The sequence below is a fragment of the Alligator sinensis genome, unplaced genomic scaffold, assembly GCF_000455745.1.
Source record: "Alligator sinensis unplaced genomic scaffold, ASM45574v1 scaffold1520_1, whole genome shotgun sequence".
Classification (NCBI taxonomy): Eukaryota; Metazoa; Chordata; order Crocodylia; family Alligatoridae; genus Alligator; species Alligator sinensis.
The window spans coordinates 243,790-263,216 of NW_005842659.1; the positions used below are offsets into that span (position 1 = coordinate 243,790).

Here is a 19,427-nt window from a genome sequence, read left to right on the forward strand (position 1 = left end):
ACCTCTGGGACAGAGGTTGAGCAGCTGGCCCTTTGACAGCCTTCCCAGGGGATAGCTGCCAGCTAAACTTTTTTTGTCCCTGTTGCTGCCTGGTGCCAGCCAGGGTGCTCCCTACTCTTTTGCATTGCTTGTTCCCCCTTGGAAGTTTGTGCTCCTACAGTCTGGGGTCTGGAAATGCCATCCACTGGCAAGGATGAGGGTGTGGGTAGGAGGATGGGGTCCCAGGCTGTAGGCATGCTTCTGAAAGGTCAAGGTTTGCCTGTAGTCCAGGAATATCACTGACCTGATGCTATAGGGCCCAGGTTCCCCCAAGCCATTACAAACTGGGCTCCAAATCCTGTCAATAACCTTGTCTGGTTCAGACTCTCCTGCAGGCCAGGGGAGTTAGGAAACTGCTCCATATCACCACCTGGCTCGGAGAGCATGCCTTTACATTCGAGTTTGGGCAGCCATTCAAAGCCCCTAATGCTTTGTAGTGAACAAACTTTTATAGCACTAGAAAAATGATGTCTGGAGGGAGTCTTTGAAACCAGTTCAAGTGTACATTTATCCTTATACTTCATTTTTCCTCCAGCTTGCTCCTACAGGAAGGTCAAAATCCTAAGTTTGCTGTCAGTTTGACATGAAAAAGAGTTGTCACAGTGGCATGGATTCGATTGGAGTGTATCAAAGAAATATTTATGCAGGTTTTTCTTGGAGAAAAGGACAAAAAGATTCCAAAACCTATTACCTCAGACTATCTAGTCTTGTGTGTGTCTTTCTTGTAATCCAGTTGTCATGCTATGTCTCTTGCATTTTCAGTCTTTGAAAATTCAGGCAGAAATGGAAAAGCTTCAGGAGGAGGTGGAATATCAGAAAGAGCAAGTTGTTATCCAGAAGAACTTGTTAGCAGAAAAAGAAAAAAAACTGCACAGGACTGAAGAAAAGCTAATAGAAGAAACAATGCAACTGCAGGAGAAGGCAGGTTTTAATAGGAAAAATGGAGGGGTTCTCTGTTAAATGTAGTGCTAGAATAACCAACACTTGTTCTTTGTTATTACAAAGAGCACTTCCTTCAAAAAGGCCTGGACCCTTTTGTTTTTATAGAACAATTGGAGTCATTGACACAAATACTGAGAATCTGTCTCAATTTTCTTCATCCTTGTGACTCTTAGGACACGGGCAAATAATATACGGCTGGTAATATACCTCTGGAGCAGGCCCAGAAGGGGAGAGGGAGATGCATGTTGGGAGTGTACTACAACTAGTATGCTATAACTTAATAGTGGTGCATGAGCCTGTAATGGAAGAAGTTAGTTTTATTGCCCCTTCTGAAACCAATCTGCACGCATTTCCTTATGCACTTAGTTCCTTCTCCAGCTTGCTCCTAGAGGAAAGTCAAAATCCTAAACTTGCTGCCAGTCTGATGTGAAAGAGTTATCACAATGGCATGGACATAGTGAATAAGTCTTGTAGCAATCTTCCATGGAGAAAAGGATAAAAACATGAAGAATCTAGACCCTTTATCTCAGTCTGTCTAGATTTGTGCTTCCTCAGGACTAGGCAATTTTAAGTTAAGCTTTGTTGCCTATATGAATGTTTCACTTCTTTGCTATGCATAGCAGGCAGGCCTCAGTCCAAATGTTGATCTAGACAAAAAAGAGGCCTTAGTCAGAAAGAAGTCAAATACTAAGAAATCTTCCTATTAAGGTCTTTAACAGAAGAATAAGATGGAAAAAAGGTTAGACCTAAGACTAAGATTGCTCAAACTGATCAGTGAGTTTGTTTGCAGGGGGATGCGGGGGAGTATTGATTTTACAGGTAAAGACATGAAGTTTTTTCCATTCTGAAGAAGACTTGTTTCCAAAGAACCATTTAAGATTTAAATGTAGCAATCAGTGCCAAGTCAAATTGTTACCATTTATCACATAATAGCCCCATGATATTGTAAGTTGGAGGTGATTTGACCTCACAACTCCCTTAGGTGTGAGTGACTAGTGCCAAGAACATGCTTGGCAACTTCCTACTTCGTCTGTTGTACACCAAAGGTGATGTGTAAAAAAAAATTTGGGGAGGGAACATTTTAGGGTTACAAATCGATGCAGGAAAAAATATACTGCACAATGTTAGAACACATTCAATCCAATTTTTAATAGATTGAGAAGTTGAATGAAGAGTTGAACTTGGCAACTAGAGAAAAGCATCAGCTACTGGATGAACTAAGAGAAAAGACTGAGGATGGGGATAACCAGTTGCACCAACTACAGAAACAGAGCTGTTCTCTAGCACAAGAAAGAGACCAACTCCAGCAAATGCTGGCTTGTGTTACGGCTGAGAAGGATAAACTGGAGGCGGACCTTCAAGAGAGCATTGAGAAGGTATTTGCATGTCCCAAGTAATAGTATGGCTTGGTTAAACAAAGTGTTCCCTTCTTGAGGTACTCCTTCAGTGATTGGCATCAGATATCTGTGGTTTATTTTTTTGTGTTGAGGAGTAAGGGGGCATTGGTTGTTTTACTTCTAATGCCACATTTGGGTGAACTGGCTTGATTAAGGACTCTGAGAATGTTTAGGACCCAGGCCTAAGACTAAAATTGATTGGCTAAAACTGTCACATGCTTTATGCATGTGTTTGCTCCTTCTCTTTGCGTTCACCCTACCCTGGTAAATTCTAGAAAGAAATTATAACAGATTTCTCTACCATATTAGTTATAGCTGAAATTTTGCTTTAATGTTATACTTAATTTAGCTTAATATAATGTTCCTTTATTTTGGTGCCACAGTGTAACAAGTGCGCATCCTGGGGCTGGTCTCAACATTGGCCCATCCACTTGTCTTTTGCTTGCCTTCCTCACTCGCCACTCCTTGATGTTAATAAGTATCCAGCATTAATCAGGCAGGAGGCTGCCCATTTGTATGCCCTGATGTCAAGGGCCTATGTACATTGCTCCAGCTACACCTGTACTGTGTCCCATGCCTCACAGATGTTTCCTCCAGTGGTTCACACTGGGACTTGCGCCCCACCAGAGCTTGGGTCCCAGTGCCTTCACCCTGGGTTCTTTCTTTATACGTCGCACACACATACTCTGGGCCTCCGAACCAGTCTCATGGGATCAGGGCTTCAAGCCCCATCCCCTCTGCCCTCCCTGAGTGATCCATTATCCCTGGCCCCTGGAGCTTCCTTTAGCTCCCCAAGGCTCAGGGCTTCATCCCCCTGGAACTTCTCTCTGGCTCAGGACTCTACTGTGAGCCTGGGCACTGCCACAGGCCCCTCTGCCTGACCTGAGCCCTGACTCAGTGCTCACAGTGAGCCTAGGCTCCCCCTGCCTTGGTCTCACCCACCAGGGATGTGGGGCTGTGGTTAGGAGGTACCCCATACTCGCTTTTCACCAGGGAAGTAACTGGCCTGGCATTTCTGGGGAACTATCCTGCCACGGGTAGCTCCACCAGGCCGCCCTTCCCCGGCAGGATGCAGTTTTCAGCCTGACTGGCATTACAGCTAGCTGTGAGCTGCCCTGGTGCTGCCACTCAGGCCCCTGCAAGTAACAGAGCACCCTGTGCTCTGTTACACTCAGTTAACTGCACTACTGATCCCAGCCCTCTTCCAAGCAAAAATGTTGAATCGTCTCCAAATTCACGTACTGGAGACCATATCCACTTTTTTATATAGAAATAACTAGCAAGTATTATCTCACGCAACATTGTTCATCTTTTTTTTTTTCTCCCCCAATATCTTCAGAAAACAATGTGTATTAGATTTGTAGTATGTAAGTTAAACGTTTTCTGAATTAAGTTTTGGAAAAAACCAATACACATTGTCTTGGGAAATAAAATTCCTTGTCCTATTTGAAAACAAGTTAGCATGGGGATGTATGTTTTGGAAAGACCTGGCATGTGTAGCTACATAGAAGGATAAGCTGGGGGGGCACTTATTTTTATTATAAAATGAAAATAAACCCCCCACCCTTGTCTTTCCATGTGGCTACACACACCTGTCTTTCTAAAACATACATCCCCATCCTCACTTGTTTTTAAAAATGGCAAGGAATTTTATTTCCCAAGACATGAGTGTTTGGGTTTTTTCCAAAACTTAATTCAGAAAACTTTTAGAATTATTTGGGGATGTCAAGGAAAATACATAGCGGACATGCCAGTTATACTTTATGGAACCTAGTAATCTTTTTATTTTTGCCTTTTCGAGGTCCTGCTTCCTAGTTAACAGGCACCCTTGTATTCTGAGTGATTATCATGCCATGTCGCTTGTGTTTCAGTCCCTGAAAATTCAGGCAGACATGGAAAATCTCCAGAAGGAGCTGAATCAGCAAAAGGAGCAAGTTGATATCCAGAACAGCTTGTTAGCAGAAAAAGAAAAGGAACTGCAGAGGGCTGAAGAAAACCTAACAGAGGAAAAAACACAACTGCAAGAGAAGGTAAGTTTAATAGCAAGCATGAGTAAGGGCTTTTATGTAAATCCCTGCTAGGGCAAAGAGAGAATGCTTACCACTTCTGGAGAACAAGCAAAGCTGCTTGCTAAGCAATTTGCTCATACATTTCTTCATCCTTATACCTTAGTTCTTCCTCTGTCTTGTTCCTAAAGGAAGGTCAAAATACTAGGCTTGCTGCTGGTCTTCCATGAAAGCAAGTTGTCACAATGGTATGGACTATGGAAAAATGGCTAAGAAGCACTTTTTTGCCCTTTTCTCAAAAAAAAAAAAAAAAAGAGGCTGTGAACAAGTGAGAATAATTAGAAAATCAGGGTTGGAAGGGACCTCAGGAGGTCACCTAGACTAACCACCTGCTCAAAGCAGGACAATTCCAAACTATATCATCCCAGGTAAGGCTTTGTCAACCAGGTCTTAACCTCCAAGGATGGAGATTTTGCTACCCTCCGGGTAGTGTGTTCCAGTGCTTTATTACCCTTCTAGTCAAAGTGCAGGTTGGACATTAAGAAAAACTTCCCTTGCTGCAACTTGAGAACATTGTTCCTTGTTCTGTCATCTGCTACCACTGAAAACAGTCTAGCTCCAGCCTCGTTGGAACCACCCTTCAGAGAGTTGAAGGCTGCTTTTAAATCCCCTCTGTTCTCCTTGCCAGACTAAATAAGTTCAGTTTCCTTAGCCTCTCCTCATTTGTGTGCCCTAGCCACCTAACAATTTTTACTTTCCTCTGCTGAACTCCTTCCAATTTATCCACATCCGTTCTCTAGTGGGGAGTCAAACTGAACACAGTACTCAAGATGTGGCCTCACCAATGCCAAATAGAGGGAAAGAATCATTTCCCTCAATCTGCTGACAACGCTCCTGCAAATGCAGCCCAGTATGCCATTTAGCCTTCTTCACAACAAGGGCACGCTGTTGGCTTATTGAGCTTGTCCATTGTAACCCGTCTTCTTCAGAGCTGCAGCCCAGCCAGTCAGCCCCAGCCTATACTGGTGCATGGGATTGTTCCATCCTAAGTGTAGGACTTTGCTGCTGCTGCCCCAAGTCTGCAACAGGCTGCAGGTCCCAGCAAGCAGGGGGAGGGGGTGCTGAGGAGTAGTCACAGGGTGCTGCACTCAGAAAATAAGGTACTGTTAATGGCTCCTGCTGCTGCCACTGCCCTGGCAATGCCACATATGCAACAGGGGCCTGAGTGCTGGGGCTGCCGTGGAGACATTGGGCTGCGCGCAAGTGGAGTAAGGTGCCATGTCAGGGACACTCCATTCTGCCGGGCACTGGACACCTTTGCAAAAGCGGCTTCTCCCTGGTAGCTGCAGGAGTATGGCTGTGCAGGGCCCGCTGGCACTGAGGCAGTGGTATACTGTGGGGCTCCAAACTTTCCTGGTGACACTGTCCATGCAAGGGTCCACCCCGCCTGCCTGGGATGGTAGCGCAGGCTGCTTGGGAAGTGGGGCTATGGGTAGGAGCCGTGGGCAAGGGGATGACGTGCATAGGAATAAAGCAGTTACTGCTTCTTCATCAAGGGCTGGAGCAGGCAGGAGGCGTGTGTGTGAAATGCAAAACAAACAAAGAAAAAGGCTTATGTCAGTAACTTAAAATGGCTTGCTCTATTACTAAATTGCATCAGCTAATATGGTTGGTTAATCATCAGCTATAGTGGTCAGCCAAGAAAATCTTTATCAGTGCACCCTTACTTCTACTACTTCAGCCTTTTCTGCATCATTTGTTACTAGGTAGCTTTCCCTTTTAAGTTTTTGATCCACACTTTCCATCCTCTTCCTCTTGTTGCTAACATACTTGTAGAAGAAACCCTTCTCGTTACACTTTATATACCTTGCTAGCTGCAACTCCAATTGCACTTTGGCCTTCCTGACTTCATCCTTGCATATCTGAGCAATGCTTTTATACTCCTCCCTAGTTGTGTCCAAGTTTTCACTTGCTGTAAGCTTCCTTTTTGTGTTCTAGCTCACTAAAGAGTTCCTTGCAAAGCCAAGCTGGTCTTCTGCCATACTTGCTAATCATCCTGCTTTTCAGGATTGCTTGTTCCCGCACCCTCAGTAAGGTTTCTTTTTAAGATACCTTAAAGAAAGCTCTGCTGGAGTACTTTTCCTCTCAGACTGGCCTCGCCAGAGATCCTGCCCATCAGTTCCCTGAGTGCATCAAAGTCTGCTTTTTCTGAAGTCCAGGGTCCTTATTTGACTGCTCTCTGTCCTTCCTCAGGATCTTGAATTCAGTCATTTCATGGTTGCTGCTGCCCCAGTTGCCATCCACCTTCCCCACCAGTTCTTCCATGTTTGTGAGCAACAGGTCAAGAAGAGCACTGCCTCTAGTTGGCCACTCCAACACTCACACCAGGAAATTGTGCCCAGCACTCCAAAAACTTCCTGGATTGCCTGTGCAGTCTCTCTTGCCCTCCCAGCAGATGTCAAGGTGATTGAGGTCCCCCATGAGAACCTGGGTTTGTGATCTGGAAACGTGTGCCAGTTGTCTGAAGAAAGCCTCATCTACCTCCACCTCTTGGTCTAGTCTATAGCAGACAATCACCCTAACATCACCCTTGTTGATTTTTTCCCCTCTAACCTTAGCCCAGAGGTTTTCAACACTCCTATCCCCAGTTTCATACTGGAGCTCTGAGCAATCATACAGCTGTTTACATAAAAGAGCAACTTCTCCTTTTCTCCCCTGCCTGTCCTTCCTAAATGGTTTATACCCATCCATGACACTGCTCTAGTCATGCAAGCTATCCCGCCAAGTCTCTGTTATTCCAATCACATCATCCAGAAGATACTAAAGAATCCAAGAAACATTATCTCCAAGTCTAATTTTTTTTTCATGCTCACTCAGGGCTGAGTAGTTGAGGGAATATTTATATAGCAAACAGAACTGAATATTTCTGTTATATGCTATGTATAACAACGGTCATTCCAGATGTCCAACTAGGCAAAAGCAGGCCTTGGATACAAGGAAAACTAAAAGTCAAGTGTTTTTGTGGCAACAACCACAACAAAAGTAATTAGAATTTTACCTTCATCACCAGTGCTCTTTTCCTTTCTGAATGGGGACATGTTTTCAAAAAATCCTTTAGGATGAGAAGATGCAGTCAATGTCAAACCATGTTTTTGCCACTTCTCAGATGATGGTTTCATGGTGCTATGAGTTGAATGTAATTTGACCTCACAGCAGCCCCTTTGGTTGAGTCATTAGTCCTGAAAACATATGACAATTTTGCTACAGGACAGAGTTCAAACAGGACCCCAGCAAGGTGACCATCCAGGCTTCTACCCTGGAAATCTTCAAAAGGAGACTGAGCGGTCACCTTGTTGGGATCACGTGACCCCAGTTGTCTTTCCTGCCTAGTGCAGGGGGCTGAACCCAATGATCTTCCAAGGTCCCTTCCAGCCTTCCTATCTAGGAAGGTGTGAGAATTTGGTGGGTCGGGGAGGAGGGCCTTTCTTTAGGGATGTAATCAATATATAACAAGGGACTGCACAATTACACCTTAATCTGTTCTTATCAGATAGAGAAATTGAATGAGTTGGTTCTGACAAACCATAAAAGGCTTCAACTTCTGGATGTGTTAAGAGAGGAGACTGAAATGAAGGATAAGCAGCTGCAGCAACTGGAGAAACACAGCAGTTCTCTAACACAAGAAAAAGACCAGCTTCAGCAGGTGTTGGAGGATGTAAGGGCAGAGAAGGATCAACTGGAGGCATACCTTCAAGAGAGCACTGAGAAGGTACAGTAAGTTCTGGGAAATGTGTACTAAAAAATGTATCATTCTATTCCCTTCTTTCAGTACTCTTGTCAGAGATTAGTGCCCAAAGACCTTTGGTCTGTCGCTAGTAACTGCTGGTAAATGGGGATTGGGTGGAAGGGGCTAATGCAACATTTTGGAATGAGGTCTTGATATAAGACTGGATGAGGAAATTTTAATATAAAATATTTGTAATATATGTTCCTGAGTTAAAGGGCCTGGCTTATTTATGGAGCTTCCAAGCAGTGGTCATAGGTTCATAGAAAAGTAAAGCTAGAAGGGACCTTTTCACAAGGTCTAGTCCAGCCCACTGCTTAAGGCAGAATCATCCCTGACTAAACCATCCCAACCAAGTGAAGTTTTTTGTTTTTCAAAGAACAATAGTATAAATAATACTTTCCCATTGCCTAGCCTTCCATGAGGTTATACAAGTCTTTTGAAAATGCGTATCGCCTTCCTAATTTGTTTTCAAAGTTGACTAAGAATTTTTTTCCACAAAACCTTAATGTCTTTTTGTTTTACCTGGAAGAGTTTTGGAGTTGGCACTGCCAAATAAGGCTGAACTGGAAGGAAACTAGGACTTCTGAGTAGCTAAAATAACTGGCATATCTGCTAAGTCTTTTTAGTAGAACACTATAATCCTTTTTAAGGTCCTGTTTCACAGTTAAAAGGCACCCTTGTATTCTGATCATCATGCTATGTCTCTTGTGTTTCAGTCCCTGAAAATTCAGGCAGACATGGTAAATCTACAGAAGGAGCTGAAGCAACAGAAAGAGCAAGTTGATATCCAGAACAACTTGTTAGCAGAAAGAGAAAAGGAACTGCAGAGAGCTGAAGAGGAAACAACACAACTACAGGAGAAAGTACGTTTTTTTTTTTAATTGGCAGAAAACTGAAACTCTTTAGTTTAATTTCTTCAGCATAAAGAATGTGTGTACAAGGGATGGGGAGGTGAGCAGTTGTATTCTGTTTTAGCTGTACGGCTCATACAGTAAGCTCTCTGAACTTGGCTCATTGCACATTTGCCAGAGCCTTAGGGGATACGCAGTGACTGATTTTAAGATATCAGGGCCCTGGGCAAACAGAAAATTGGAGGCCCCCACCAGGCAAGGGCAGGTTTCCTTTGTGCCCACCAGGAGGCTGCAGCTGGGCCCGCCCAGCCTCCGCAGCACATCTGGGGGAAAACCAGGGAGCACAAACACTACTGAGGTGAAGGTGGCCCTGGCCCCAACCCAGCCCAGCCCGGCCCTTCCACCTGGCAGATGTCGCACAACCAGGGCTGCATTTAAACACAACTTGGCACATGTTTATGAAAATTTGCAGAGAACAAATTTAGGAGGTGTACTGCTAATATAGAGGGGGCCTGGATTATTACACAGGAAGAATTACAACCTTGTGGAATGTAGTAATAGAAATTATGTGAAGTTTACCATATTTACTCAAATCCAAGACTACTTTCAATTTAAGATTACAATTCCCTAATTAGATTCTACATATGGAAAATTAGGAATGTCTTATTTTCCATGTAAAGTATCTAATTATTGGAGAGCTGTCTTGAAATTCATTCCCCATTGCTACAGCAGCAGGAGGGCAACAAATGGGGAGGCAGGTGTGGGGAGCAGGGGAGCCCCTTGCCCCACTGCCACTTCTTCCACCATCCTCGCATACCTTGTGTCCCCCCACAGTGTCTGTTTCTCCCCCCACACAGATGCATTTGATACATTTTCCCCCTTCCCCTACCCCACCTGCTCCCAGCCACTGGAGTGTGCAATGTGGTCCTTTTTTCACAGGGTCAGTGAGCGTGTTCTAATCCAGGGGTGGGTGCTCAACCCCTGGTCCGCAGGCCAAATCTAGCTCTGTGCTGTCAATCTGGCCTGCAGGGCTCCTCACAGCTCTGGAAATGTGATGGTGAAGAAGTGGTGGCACCATTCCCTTGCTGCCAAACTTCCAGACCCATAGGCAGCCTCAGGCACTTCATCCCAGCATGCCGGGCTGGCCCTCTGGGGTCCAGCCCCAGTGTACCAGAGCCCATGCTGGCTAGAAACAGCTGCACCCGGCTCCGGAGCCCAGTCACCAGCTCCTTGCCAGAAGCAGGGGAGAGACCGGGGCTGCATTGTCTCAGGCCCCTCCCCCGCTGCCCTCTCCAAGGCATATGTGCATGCGCCAGTACAGAGCTGATGCCTGGGCTCCGGAGCCCAGCACAGCTGTTTGCAGCCTCTCGGCTCTGGGTAGCTGCTGCCAGCTGGGAGCACAGGCTGCTCCCAGCAGGCAGCTGGGACACTGTAAGCAGCCCTGCTGGGAGCAGCCCAGGGTCCGTCACTGGCAGCAGCTACCCAGAGCCAGGGCTGGCCATGGCATGCCAAGCAAAATGGCCTTGTGCCATGCTCAGCATGCTTGCTGGGGGTTGCCAACCACTGCTGTATGTTTTACAGGGTGCATTTTGTGGCTTTAGTGTGCAGAGAAAGGTCACAGTGGATGATCTAGTGGGCCTCCCTAGGCAAATGGTTGCTTGTGATCACAGGACATGCATGGCCCCTCTGTGCTTCTGGAATTTTCCAGTTGATGGTTTTTGAGTGAAAATCAATGGTACTAGTTGGTAATAAATGAAAAATATTCATTACCAAACTTAAAAGAGCTCCACTTCTGGTTGCTACTTCTGATCTATTGTGGATGAATTAACCTTATGTTCTTACCCTCTTTTTCTATAGATTCTTGAAACCCAGAAAGAGCTGAAACAGCATCAAGAACTAATCAACAATGAAAAAAACAAGGCTGAAGGAAGAGAAGCAGAACTACTGAAAGTTCAGAGACAATCTGAGTTTCTAGAAGCGGGTTTAAAGGACAAGGTGAACTTTAACCATTTGTTTTCTGAAGTTTGGCACTGAAACGTGACTCTTGCTATAAAATAAGACTTTGTTCAATTTCAGATTTCACATGATTCACATTTCTGTTAACTTCAGGCTCTTTTGAAGGATACTTGAAAAGTACTAGACATTGTCTTAACCTTTGGTTGCTCTCTTCCTCAGTTTGACTGGGGCAACTCAAGTGCTTTGTATTGATTTAACTGTTGCTAGCACACCAATAGGTCTATCATATATTGATTCATACCAATTAATAAAAGACTGCTCTGCCCTGGGCAAATATGAGACTAAGAAGTGATGCAGTGTCACAGTGTTGGTCTCTTTCAATTTTAACATGCAGGCATTGGAATGCTGAATTTGTAAATACCCCTCTTGTCCAGAGAGGTTTTGCAACCAGTAGTTTTTAATAAATGCCATTTTTGGCTTCCTTATTTCCTTTAACAAAAATCATGGACTGCTAGTTGTCATTGAACGATAAAAATCTTATATTATCTAACTTTGATTTCATAAATTCTCTGCCAAGCTACCCCATCTTATAGGTAACTATACTGATAAAATCTGGGTTTTTAGGTAGCTTTCTCTGAGTGGTATGGAATGGACTGATGTTTTCAATTTTCTTCTTTTGATTTAAAACATACTACATAGCCAAAAAAAATCATGCCGGTAGTGTCACTGTTTCTGTTGTCAATTATAAAAATCTTCATCTGCAACCCAGTATAAGCAGTAGTCTTCAATTCCAGTAAATCATGTGGCAAATCATGAGCCTTTGGCTTTAAACTAATATCATGCATAGTTTGGCACCTACTTGTATGTAGCACAAAGTACTGCATAGAAGTGTGTTTATGGAGTATCTGAGCTACTACTTGCAGCAGTTTTAAAAAAAAAAAAAGGCAACATGCATCACTTCTGGATGAACCAAGTCTATGTGGGTACTATATGTAAATTCCTACAGTTGTGTTTAATTTCAAGGCTATTGTTTTCAAATTTGCTCCTCTCATCTTTGTGTTCAGGGAGAGCAGAGTCTGCCGGTAAGGAGAGATGGAAGGGGCTGCCAGGGGGAAAAATTGAGGGAAAGCAGAGAGCAAAAGAGCTACATGGACCCTTCTCCCCCCTACCCCTGAGATTTATTTCCCCTGCTGTAGCTGTGGGAGGGAGACAAATTCAAGGCAAACCTTCAATAATTAGATTCTATACCTGGAAAATGTATAACAAATTTTATAAATTTGTTTTCATATAATTTAATTATTTGGGGGGGGGGGTGTCTTTTATAACCTGGGTAGTCATCTATTCTAGTAAATACAGTATTCTAAAGTACACTTCCTTATGAAAACAAAAACTTAATGGGACTTCCATGTTCTTATCTTTGTCATTCAAATTTTTATAAGCCATAATGTAAAAGGAAAAAAAAAACTGTCCTAAATACATTTTTGCTTTTTTTATCTATTCTAAGCATCTTCAAACCTCTGTGGATTTTGGTACTCAGTAGAAGAACTGGTTAATTAAAGATAACTGCAATATTGTTTCTGCTTCCCAATAATTTTGGGGGGTTTTGCCAATTTTGGCTTCATTTTGAACCTTTAACAGTTAAGCTACATTTTTTGTCTCCTGCAAAGATATTGCAAATATTCTTGGAATTGTGTTTATCTTCGTCATTACAATAGATAAGAGGACAATAAAACTACAAAAAACAGTTTCTGCTTCTTCCCCCTGTCTCTGTGGGCCAAGGGGGTGCTGCAGTCATGGCATAGTGTGCAGCCCATGCAGTGTGACATGGGAAAGCCTACAGCTCCTTGCTGTTCAAGCTGGACAGCTCTGCACTAGACCAACTATTTCCATCTCTCATTTCCCTGGTGACCCAACTTGAGGTTTAAAACTAGATCTGCAAAATTGAAATGCTAATGTAAGCATAATTACCTCTAATTCTTACTCTGATGCTTCTGGGGAGGAAAAGTTCACTTCCAAAATGTCTCTTTCTAATTATCTTGCAAATAGCTACATTAGAATAGTTTGACTGTGTTAGAAACTGTGGTTCCTCTTCCATATTTGATTTACTTGTGAGAATGCTTTGCATGAAAAATTACAAAATGGGACCAGTTAATAGTAATCTTGTTTTAACTTTTTCTATAGATCCATCAATTAACTGATGCACTGACCGATATCTCTTGTGAAAGAGATCAGTTATTAGCTGAAAAAAACAATATTTCACTTAAACTTCAAGAACAGATTTCATCAATGAATCAAGAAAAAGATGAGCTTCAAAAAATACTTGAAGGTATCACATCTGAGAGAGACCAACTAAAGACTGACCTGCAGAAAGCTATTAACATGGTTGGTTACAAATATTTTTATGCTAACAGGAGTCATTAGTATAAAAAAAATAGGTTTTAACTGATGCTTCTGCACATGGGTTTTTTTCAGTGCAATGAAACAAATGAAAAGTTGGAACTTGCCTTAGACCAATTAAAACAGAAAAAACTGAATGATGTGGCAGTTCAATCAAATCTACCAGATAATGAAGAACAGATTCATTCTGACAGCTTGGAGGCAAAAGCTTTGGAAGTAAAGGTAAATATCAATAAGTTAATAGATGTGAAACTACAAAATAGGGCTGGAAGGAACCTCAGGAGGGTAATCTAGCCCAGTCTCACAAGACAGAATCATCTTCGTCTAAACCAGGGATGGCTAACCAGCACAGCATGGGGCAGTGGTAGCAGCACAAAGCAGACGCAGGGGAGCCCTATGTGGGGTCCAGACAGCTGCAGCAGGAAACTGGTAGCAGGGGGAGGGGCTGTTTTTTCCCTGGGCTGAGCAAGAGTTTTGTCCTGTGCCATCGCTGCTGAGCTGGGGTGGGTGAGCCCAGAGCAGGCATGGGGTTGGCAGGGTCACAGCTGTGCAGCACACATCTCCACTGGTACCATGGGTTTGGGGCCAGCAGCAAAAAGGAGCTGGGGCAGCAGCATGTGCCACAGCTGGACTGTGCCTGGGCTAGGGGACAGAAGGACCCATTGCAGGTTGGACAAAGACCCTCTGTGGAATGTATTTTGCCCAACCCTACTCTAGCCCCCTTACCCAGGGTCAGGACTGCAGCTGCTCCTGCTTGCCCCCTGCCACCTCTGAACCCTGCCTTTTTTTTTTTTTTTTTGCAACATCTTTTTTTTCCCCCCCTTCCCACTTCCCCATACAGCCTCTGCTCCCTCACCTGCCCCCTCTCCTTTCCCACCTCTGGGCTAGGGCCAGGATTGGTGCACCAGGCTGGAACTGAGACGGAGCAACAGAGCAGGGGGAGGGGGAGTGCAGAGAAGGGAGATGGGGAAGTGGAGGCTGAGGCTGCAGGGGGGGTTAGGGAAGCAGGCCATAAGCAGGGGACAAGCTGCTTGATCTCTGCATACCATCTGTTCCCCCACTGTCTGCCCCACTGCAACAGTGTAGGGGATGAATTAAAGATAACCTTCCAATAATTAGATTCTCTACTTGGAAAATTATAACACTTATACATTTTCCATGTATAGAATCTGTTTATTGGGGAATCATCCTAAATTCAGGGTAGTCTTAGATTCAAGCAAGTATGGTATTATTGGAGATTCCTCATGGGGGAGGGAAGTATGAAGCACTGGAGAATCTATCTTTCTAACTAGGGCCAAGGAAGAGGTTTGGTTTTTCATGAAACATACAGGATACTTTTGATAGTACAGCAGATAGAGTATTGGGTAAAGACTTGCAACATCTTCTAAACTTAAGAGTTTATTTGAAAGCATATGAGTTTAGTCTGGGTTTGCTTTTTCTAAGAATTGCTAAATTGCTGTCTCTCCTGATGGCATTAAATATAAAAACTGCCAAACTGGATCAGACCGCAGGTCTGTCTAGCTTAGTATTGTCTCCCAACAGTGGAAAGTATCATTTGCTTTATGGGAAGTGTTTAAGAAACGGGACATGTGTATGTGATTCATTCCTTGCCCCACATTCCCAGTTCCTAGTAAAAAAAAAAAAAAGGCTTAGGGATGTCCTGAGCCAGAGGATGTTTAATAGCTCCTGGTGGACCTTTTTCTTCAGGAATGTCTCCAGTCCACTTACTTATTTAAACTTGGCTACATCATTTTTTAAAGCCTCCCACAACATCTTGTGGTAACAAGTTCCACAGTTTTATTACAACCTGCCCAGCCCTAGTTTCTAAATCTGCTACCCGATTTCATCAGGTGTCCCTTTTAGGTCTTGTATTATCACATTTGTCTATCCCATGAGGTAAGTAATGGCTGAACTTAGTTTTCTTTGTGCTTAAAACCTATACATTTCATTGAGAGCACCAGGCTGGTGGCTTTGATCTTTTCTTAATGTTTATATTATTCCTGAATCCGGTTTTGTTTTTGTCTTTTTTTTTGGGGGGGGGTTGTTTTGTGTTTTTAACATAGTTACTTTTGGAGAAATTCCCAAAGATGGAGAAGAGATATGATTGTTTCACTACAATGTCTCTTAATCTGGAGAGTCAGCTCAACAGTCAGAAAGAACAGATAGACCTGATTCTAAAACAGCTTTCATCTGAACCAGCTAAACAAGTTAAAAGACTTCAAACTGAAAATGAGAGAATAAGCAGTTATCTCCAGAGCTTACTGAAGAAACTTCAGGTATAAATTACAAACTGCGGTTGTTTGGATGGCTTCCCATTGCTTGGTTTCATTGCTTTGTTCCACCGTTCTACAAATGGTGCGGCTAAAGTACTGTGTAGTTGTAACTAGACCAAGAAGTAATATGTAACATTGGAGTGAGAATTCATTTTCAAACATCCTGCCCTGCTATGCATGCCCATAGAATGCAAATTGATTTCTAGTTACTGCATAGGTCCTGAAAAATAGCACCAGTTTCTCCGTTTTAACTTATGAGCATAGTTTGGCTGCTTTTAATAGTATTACATCTGAATGTCAATTAACTGTAACTACCCAAAGAGAACTTCATCTGCATGCTAGATGGTCCAAGATTTGAATTATGGATTTTTATGTAAACATTCTGTTCTTTAAAGAAAAACAGAAACATTTAAACCTCTAAAGCTTCGTTTCTCTTGCACAGTCTTGCAGTGTGGCAGGTTTTGATTCAAGACCTTAATAGTTAGGTTATTTCTGGGGATCCCCATCACACTAGGAAAAGGTCCATCAATATAGCGATATAGTAAATAGCAGTTCCCTTCCCATATCTTTTCGTAAAGGTTCTTTTCATATACTAGTTATGGCCACAGAGTAGAGAGAGCACTTAATCTTCACCTTAGCCTCCCTTTCCTACTGAGGCAAAAGTTGTTTTTAACTCTTTCACAGCTGAATTTTCAGCAGCTCTAGTCTCCTCAGCCAAAATCTGAAGCCATGTAGCTGTTGCTAAAGACTGGGTACCATGGGCAGATCTAAGTTTTTGGAAAAAAGCTAAAAATAGGCTGTAGGCTTGTGAAATAGATTAAAAGAAGCCAGGAATAGCTATCAGACAGCACAGTCGATTAGTGAACCATCAAGATTACTAAAAAGGAGCGAGGGTTATTAACACCTATGGAGCAGGAATGGTATAGAATAGATTGACTCACTAAGTCAAGGGACTTCCTCAGTACTTCCTGAACAGAAATGACACTCTAATTGTCAAGCAGCTGGTTTTAAACTTTGGATGGAGTAGGAATGAGAAGTGGAGGGCTGCAGGTGTACTCACTTGAATCTGCCCCCGCTGAACCATCACCCCTCCCTCCATACAGATGCTGCAGGAAAAAGGAAGAGAAGCAGAACCGTTTTTCAGCATCTCCATGCTTCTGTTCTGGGTAGAAAGTGGGGAAGCAGATTCTTGGAAGGCTAATTTTGGCGGGAAAGGGTGGTATGCAAGTAAATATGATAATGTGTTGTTTTTTTGGTTGCTGTTCATGTTTACGATTCTTAATGCATTCCTTCCATATTCTTCATTTAGCCTATTAAAGTTCTATACTCTCTAATAGCCAAAAGCTACCATATTTTCTTGCATACCACATACCCCCAAATAAGGTATGCACCTTGGTTTTTGGAAGGCAGAAGTGGGGGGGGAACCCCACAGAGTCATGCCTGACTGATGTAGAGTGAGTCCTCCTAGAAGCAGTCTAGTTGAGGCAGCAGGAACGTCTTGGTGGGGCAGGACAGCAATAACGCTGGTCCTAGAACATTGCAAGGATAGTATCAAGACTGTCACTACTTTACTGTAAATAGTTTTTAATATAAGCTCCTATAAATAAGTGTTTCCACAAATCTCACCCAAACCCAGTTCAGTTGGCATTCAGGCACAAGCTACAGTGCTCAGACAATAGCTGCTGCGGCTGTTAGAGGGTTAATAAAAGACTGCCCCTTTTTGCTGGGGCAGGAGAGAAGTTGCAGCCATCTTGACAGCCATTAGAGCATGGTGTCTGCATGCTTCTATGCCAGCAAAAAAAAAATCAGCTTCCCCACTCAAGACAAACACCCCAATGTGAGGATTGATTCTGGAGGATAAAGGTGTGTATGGAATGTGACTAAATGGTGTTAGTCAAGTCAAACTACCTCTTAAAATGCAAGACTATTTTGTCTAGGACAATGAGTCTCGACCTTTTTAGTCAGGATACTCCTCCCTGTTTTATTGTTATTTATTTATTTATTTATTTTAATGTGGTAGCATTCCTAACGTTGTGATGCCTCAACTTACCCAGTAGCTCACTCCCTCTTCCAGTTCCTGTAGCCACTGTAGAAATGTGTGCCTTAACCAGAAGTTCAGTGGGCTGCTAGGCTTAAATGGACCTATGCACTTTTTTGACAGGGGCTACCCTAAGTCTTATTCTTGACTGCAATTCGTAGAAGTAATTTCACTGCCTCGTGAAAGGTGGGGGGAACCTGGTTTCAAAGGGTGCCTTTTCATCTCTGGACCATTCGAAGGGCTAGTTGAAGGTCAAAGTGAGGGGGACATCCCAAGGAGCTGTCAAGGAAATCTGTAGTCACTGACCTGGGGCTGTATCCAAAGCATGAGAGTGCTCAGGTCTTCAGACAGTGCCTGAGATCCAGATATGCAAGTGTCCATGGGAACTAGGATGAGAGTGTTGCTCCTCACAAAGTTCAGAGAGCTCTTTTTTGTATTGATGGCCACAGGGCTTTTTCTAAACAACCTGTGAAGTACTCTTCATTCATTTATAAGCTAACTTTTTTTACTTGGGGAATGAGACAGCTGAGAAAGGGCTGTCTGCTTTAGGCTCATCAGGGCATCCTAATGAGGTAGGAGAGTGCATGTGTGCCACATCCCCTCCCAGCCTGGCTGTGCACAAAGTGCTTGGGCAGACACGGTTCTTTGGGTAAATGTGAGATCTTTTATTAGACCAGCTAAATAGTTGGAAAAATTGTTCTTTGCAAGCCTTTGGGTAAGAACACCCTTCTTCAGGCACAGGAAGAGTTTCTGCACTTTTTTACCTGGCTGCAGCAGCACTAGCACCAGTGCACCCTTGACTGGGGGAGGGGAAGGGGGTTCATGGCACCCTGGTTGAGAACCACTGGTCTGGGGCTATGTAAGGTACAGGTTTACAGTCATATAGCAGAGGAATAACTGACATGAGTTTCATTATTTGGATTTGATTTATTTGTTTATAATAAACCTCTTGTTACATGCTGCTTCTAGTTTTTCCAGATCCATGGAGTGCTACAACTGTCTAGCATTTTCTCTAGATGCAAGGTACCATTAATACTAATCTATTGATGCTTCCTTGTTCTCAACAATAGTTTCTGTTCAGCCGTACTTGCCTGAAGAAGGGAAACTACTATGGCACTGTTAACAAGTGTGAAATGGAGCTGCTAGATAAGAAGAGAGAAGCGATAAAGCAGGTAGAGTTTAGAATATGCTTAAAACTTGGCTGTGATGCACATTCTGTAAACAGCAAATAGTGCATTTAGTAAAACTTTTTTAAAAGTAAGGTGTTATAATAGTATTGTAAATTATACCTCCTGAGTTGATGTTAACAGAGGTTTCATGTTCTTCACTGCACTAGTTTTCAAACTGATACATTCCTCTCTCTTTCTATGCAGCAAATTGTCCAAGATATGTCAGCAATGGAAACTGAAGCTCTTGGCTTAGAGGATGAATTACAACAGGAACAGCGTGCAAGGCAAGAAGCAATTCGGTTCTTGGAAATGTGTTCAGAAACTTGTGACGTTGAAAAACTTAAAGATTGCATAAAGCAAGAGAATGAGAGGCTTTTAAAAATGATTAATCTCTGGACTCCTAAAGTGAAAGTAAGTCATTGCCAATTTGATTTTTTTTTTTTTAATTCCTTTGTTTTAAATTATGTTTATGCTACATGATCTTACTAGATTGTCTCTCTCAAGTTGATGTCCAATTTAAAAATAATAATAATAAAAATTATACATTGAAGGCCCTAAAAGACTTGAGAGCA

General features: G+C 43.0%; 1 protein-coding gene across 1 annotated transcript in view; it reads left to right on the top strand.

The window, feature by feature from the left end:
• Window positions 1-19,427, top strand: part of CENPE (centromere protein E) — a 74,402-nt gene that overhangs the window by 44,230 nt on the left and 10,745 nt on the right. Inside the window, 11 exon segments of the mRNA XM_025215669.1 lie at window positions 802-960; window positions 2,136-2,357; window positions 4,250-4,408; window positions 7,935-8,153; window positions 8,888-9,034; window positions 10,880-11,017; window positions 13,160-13,360; window positions 13,451-13,597; window positions 15,439-15,651; window positions 18,757-18,858; window positions 19,060-19,266. Of these exon segments, the coding sequence (XP_025071454.1) occupies window positions 802-960; window positions 2,136-2,357; window positions 4,250-4,408; window positions 7,935-8,153; window positions 8,888-9,034; window positions 10,880-11,017; window positions 13,160-13,360; window positions 13,451-13,597; window positions 15,439-15,651; window positions 18,757-18,858; window positions 19,060-19,266 (1,914 nt within the window).